Raw genomic sequence first — 4,175 nt, 5'->3', positions numbered from 1 at the left:
AAAAGCACACCGTGTCCCCCTCCAGCGAGGTAAGGCGCGTCCCAGTGCCCGGGTAGCGCAAGGACTCGGGGGCAGAAGGCGCCGGGGTCGGGAAGCGGCTCTTCCCGAAGGGCTTCCAACGCCACCTGCTGTCCCCTTCTCCCCGAGCCTGACGGGGACTGTCCCTTGCATTTCCAGCACCCAAGGTCTGCGATGCCTGCAAGAACAAAAACGAAGACGATAATGACATCGTGGAAAACCTCTGCAAAAATGATTTTGGTAAGTGGAAGCAGAGCCCCCCCCACACGCCCCCACCCCCCCGCGGTTGAAACTCGAGAGTTGAGGATCAGGTAAAACTCCCGGTGGAGTCAGGGAGGGATGTGCCTGAATAAAGGCAGGGCTTTGTCTTAGCTGCAGATGGACCCCTCTGACCATTGGGTCATGAAACACAAAATTCCACCTTGGAATAAAAAGTAGCCCTTTTTATAGTCCTTTTCTGTTTGCTGTTTCAAAGTAGTGCTCTTTTATGTGCATGTTGCTGGCCAGCCGAATAGAAAGTAAAATGGGAAAAAAACCAATCTTTCATCCAGACTATTGCCTGGGGAGAAGTAGAGCAAAGCTTCATTTAGACATATGAGAAAGAGACGCATGACCAATCTCACGTATCGTAAGAAAGACTCTCTCCACAGATGAAGAATGAAGCTCTGTATATCATTTGACAGAGAAGGTAATGCACAGACAATTGGGGATATAAACTTAATGGGAAAATCTGGGGTTAGAAGAGGACAAGAAAGCCCCTTCAACGCAGACAAGTGAATGGCACATTATCCACACATTAGCATTTCAAGAGAAAAAGGGAATAAGGAGGGGAATCCTTTTATCATAGGTCAATGTTTATACCTGGAAACAGATTTGTAGTAAAAATATCTACAACAATTCAAAAGTCCTTCTTTAAAAAAAAAACCCACACCACCACCCAAACCCTGAAACCGTGACTGTGGGACATAATCGCTAAAACAACCAATAACTTGGCCTGGCAAATTGCACTCAGATAAATCCTCCTAAAGCTAAACATGCCACACAGATTCTTACAGAGCCCTGCATCCCCCTCCTAGTTATTTTACCAAATCAAATGCAGCTGTTGGACCAATTTGCCCTCCATGGGATCTATTCTTTCAAAAAAACAATGCATGCGAAATATCATTTCCTTACAGGTTTGCCTAAAATCCTCTCCAGCCTAATAAATTAAGTTTAGAAGTTTTTGGCTGCAGCAGAGATCAGGTTTCAGATTAGGTCTAGGTACTTGCCTCCCCACCTCCCCTTCAAACTCTAGTTTCAGAAAGACTGTTCTCTCCCAGCCAAAACCAGAGCTCTGCTTACCCTAACCTGCCCTCTCTCTGTTTGCAAACAGGAGAAAAGCTGGAGAAAATATTAATTTGGAAGGGAAGGAGAAAGAGGGGGAGGGGGAAGAGGAGAAAAGAAACCCAGAAAACTTCAACCCTAAGGTTGATTCAAACTGAAATGACTTGCATGCCCTTTGTGGCTTTAGAAATGGAGCCACCTGCTGCCTCTTCTGTCAGCCCTGACAGTTTAATTAGCAATAGAGCACCTCCCTCCCCAGGTCCTCTTTATGTGCACTAATGGGAAAAAAACCTCTCAATCTCTCTCCCTCTCCCCGCTTCCCCCTCCCCTCACTCTATTAGCCTTGAAGATAAAAGTGAAGGAGATTGCCTACATCAATGGGGATACCAAGATCACCCCCGAAACAAAGAGCAAAACCATCTACAAGCTGAATGGGCTGACAGAAAGAGATCTGAGGAAGATCGTGCTCTGGCTCAAAGGTGGCCTCCAGTGTACCTGCGATGAGATGAACGACATCAACGTCCCCTACTTAGTAATGGGGCAAAAGCAAGCTGGGGAACTGGTGATCACCTCACTGAAGCGGTGGCAAAAAGGGCAGAGGGCTTTCAAGCGGTTCTCCCGCAGCATCCGCAAACTGCAGTGTTAGTGGCTTCGGCTCTGGCTGTCTCCAGCAGCCACCTCTGTCCTGAGCTCTCTGGGCCTCCTGCACCTTCTTGCTTCGGCCCCTCTGAGCCTCGAGATGCCATGGGCATGAGACATGGTGACCACTCTCCGAGAGGGGAGGGAGCCCTCCGTTTTTTGTACATAGGTTAAAATGTAATAAAAAAAAAATCATGACTATTTTTGAGAAGTATTAAAGTATCTTGCTTAAAGCTTTTCTTTTTTTTTTTTTTTTTTTATGGTTGCAAATGTGACTTTGGTCTGAGGTTTTTCCCTCTTCATTTTTGGTAATGCTGGTTCATTTATATTGCTGCTTCTCTGTATACATGCATGTTTGTTGTGGAAAAGTAGAAGATGCAGAGAAAGACAGCCATGTGTGCGACTGGCCTGTTACAGTGGGTACGACTCTTTCGCCAAGATGAAATGGCTTGCCATCTATATTAACGTAATAAAGGTCATGTTACGACTCTTGCATGTGATACATAGGCACCAGTAGGAGTATATTAACCATTCTCACATTTTATTTTCACAAGTCTGAGCCCTTCTCAGAAAAAATGAACAAGTTTTGAAGGTGGTTGATCTGAATGCAACTTTTTCTTATTATTATTTTGAAAATTAAACCATCTCTAGCCTAACTGTAATATACCTAGTGGTTAACCTGAAAGAGTTGTAAAATATTGCTTTAATTAACCTTGTAAATACTCCAGATAAATGTTATATTCTTGTATATAAACTTTACATGACAGTTTACACATTGTCTTAGTCTGTATTCACTTTAATCTGTTTTGGGAGAACTGGGAGAAAGCTATCCAACTGACCTTTGTCATGGCAAAGCAGAATTTAGCCTTTTTCCTCAAGTGGCCAGTAGAGAAGCATGAAGAAGCAGCTAGTGCTGCAATCAGAAAAAACATAGTGGACCTCATTTCCCCAAAGATGAACCCACGAGCAATGGGACAGAAGTTCAGTCAATCCATTATAATATGTGTCTGTTGAGCTCTTAGAGATGAAGTTTTCTGTGGCTCCTTTGTGTTGACTGCCTGCCTTTTCATCTCATCTTCTCAGAAGACTCTGCTTTTTGCTGATGTGGAATTGCAATGAGACCGTTTGCTTAAAAATCAAATCCATTTATCCATTTCTTACACTTGAAAAAGACATACTAAGGAGTGCAAGAGTAGATAGAAAAGTCTCATTTGCAACTAGCAATTCAGAATAATGGTAGAGCAAGGTATGTTTTGTCTGTATGTACACTCACTATTCTTACTGAGAAAGAAAATAAAACCTACCTAATAGTGCAACTAGAGGAATGTTTTTCAGCATTTTTCTTACAAATGTTTTCTGATGAAAAGCATTACCTGCTAAAATTTTGTACTTACCCTGAAAAACAGTCTTGCTTCCCAGTGCTGTCACACTTAAAAAATTCATCTTAGCTTCACTGAGAGGATGAGCAGTCCGCTACTCCAACAACAACATTTTACACTAACAATTCACAGAAAGAATGCAAATCTAATGCTAGATTATTCTTTTAAGTAAAAAAAATCCTATTAATATGACATATTCAGTGTGATTTTTTTTCTCACCATCAGGATAAAAAGGTAAAATCCAATGATCCAACATGTTAAATTTGTCTTAGAAAAAATAATTGTTTGCCCTCTCCCAAAGACTTAATGCACTCACTACACCTGGTACAAACAAGAGCAGGACTCTGAACAAGCAAAAAAAGATCATTCCTCACAAATATCCTCAAAATAATAATTAAAAAAACCCAACCAAACAAAAAGCCCCATTCCACACTGGCTCTTTAAAGTCATTAAAACTTCTTAATGGATGTGGCTTCCCCAGATTTGAGTCTTTTCATGCTATGGTGTAATTATTTTAATACCAGCACTATGTCCATCATCTTACAGAACCATCAGCATCCAGATGTCACATTGCTCTACCCATCTCACTCAGCATATAATGTACCTTCCCCTCAACAGCCTTGGGTTTAGAGGGAATGTGTGCACAGATGATGAGGAGCTGGCTGAAGGTGAGCCTGCAGAAAATGGGTTTGTGAGGCTGGTAGAGGAAAGCACTTTGAAGAGGCAGTCTCTTTGTTGCAATGCAGTCTCTGGGGACCAAAACCGAACAGCCAGGACTTCTCCACTCAGCGTGCCTTACAGATACTAAGTCCTCCT

The 4,175-nt window shown here is 42.5% G+C and overlaps 1 protein-coding gene across 1 annotated transcript in view; it reads left to right on the top strand.

Annotated features, from left to right (window-relative positions):
- Positions 1 to 2,751, top strand: part of SFRP2 (secreted frizzled related protein 2) — a 6,569-nt gene extending 3,818 nt beyond the window's left edge. The window contains exons 3-4 of the mRNA XM_026847953.1: positions 178 to 258; positions 1,683 to 2,751. Of these exons, the coding sequence (XP_026703754.1) occupies positions 178 to 258; positions 1,683 to 1,987 (386 nt within the window). The 3' untranslated portion in view covers positions 1,988 to 2,751. The remainder of the gene's footprint in view (positions 1 to 177; positions 259 to 1,682) is intronic.
- Positions 2,752 to 4,175: the final 1,424 nt, after the last annotated feature.

Source organism: Athene cunicularia (assembly GCF_003259725.1).
Source record: "Athene cunicularia isolate RWA chromosome 4 unlocalized genomic scaffold, athCun1 chr4_part2, whole genome shotgun sequence".
NCBI lineage: Eukaryota > Metazoa > Chordata > Aves > Strigiformes > Strigidae > Athene > Athene cunicularia.
This window is presented reverse-complemented; position numbering and strand designations above follow the sequence as displayed.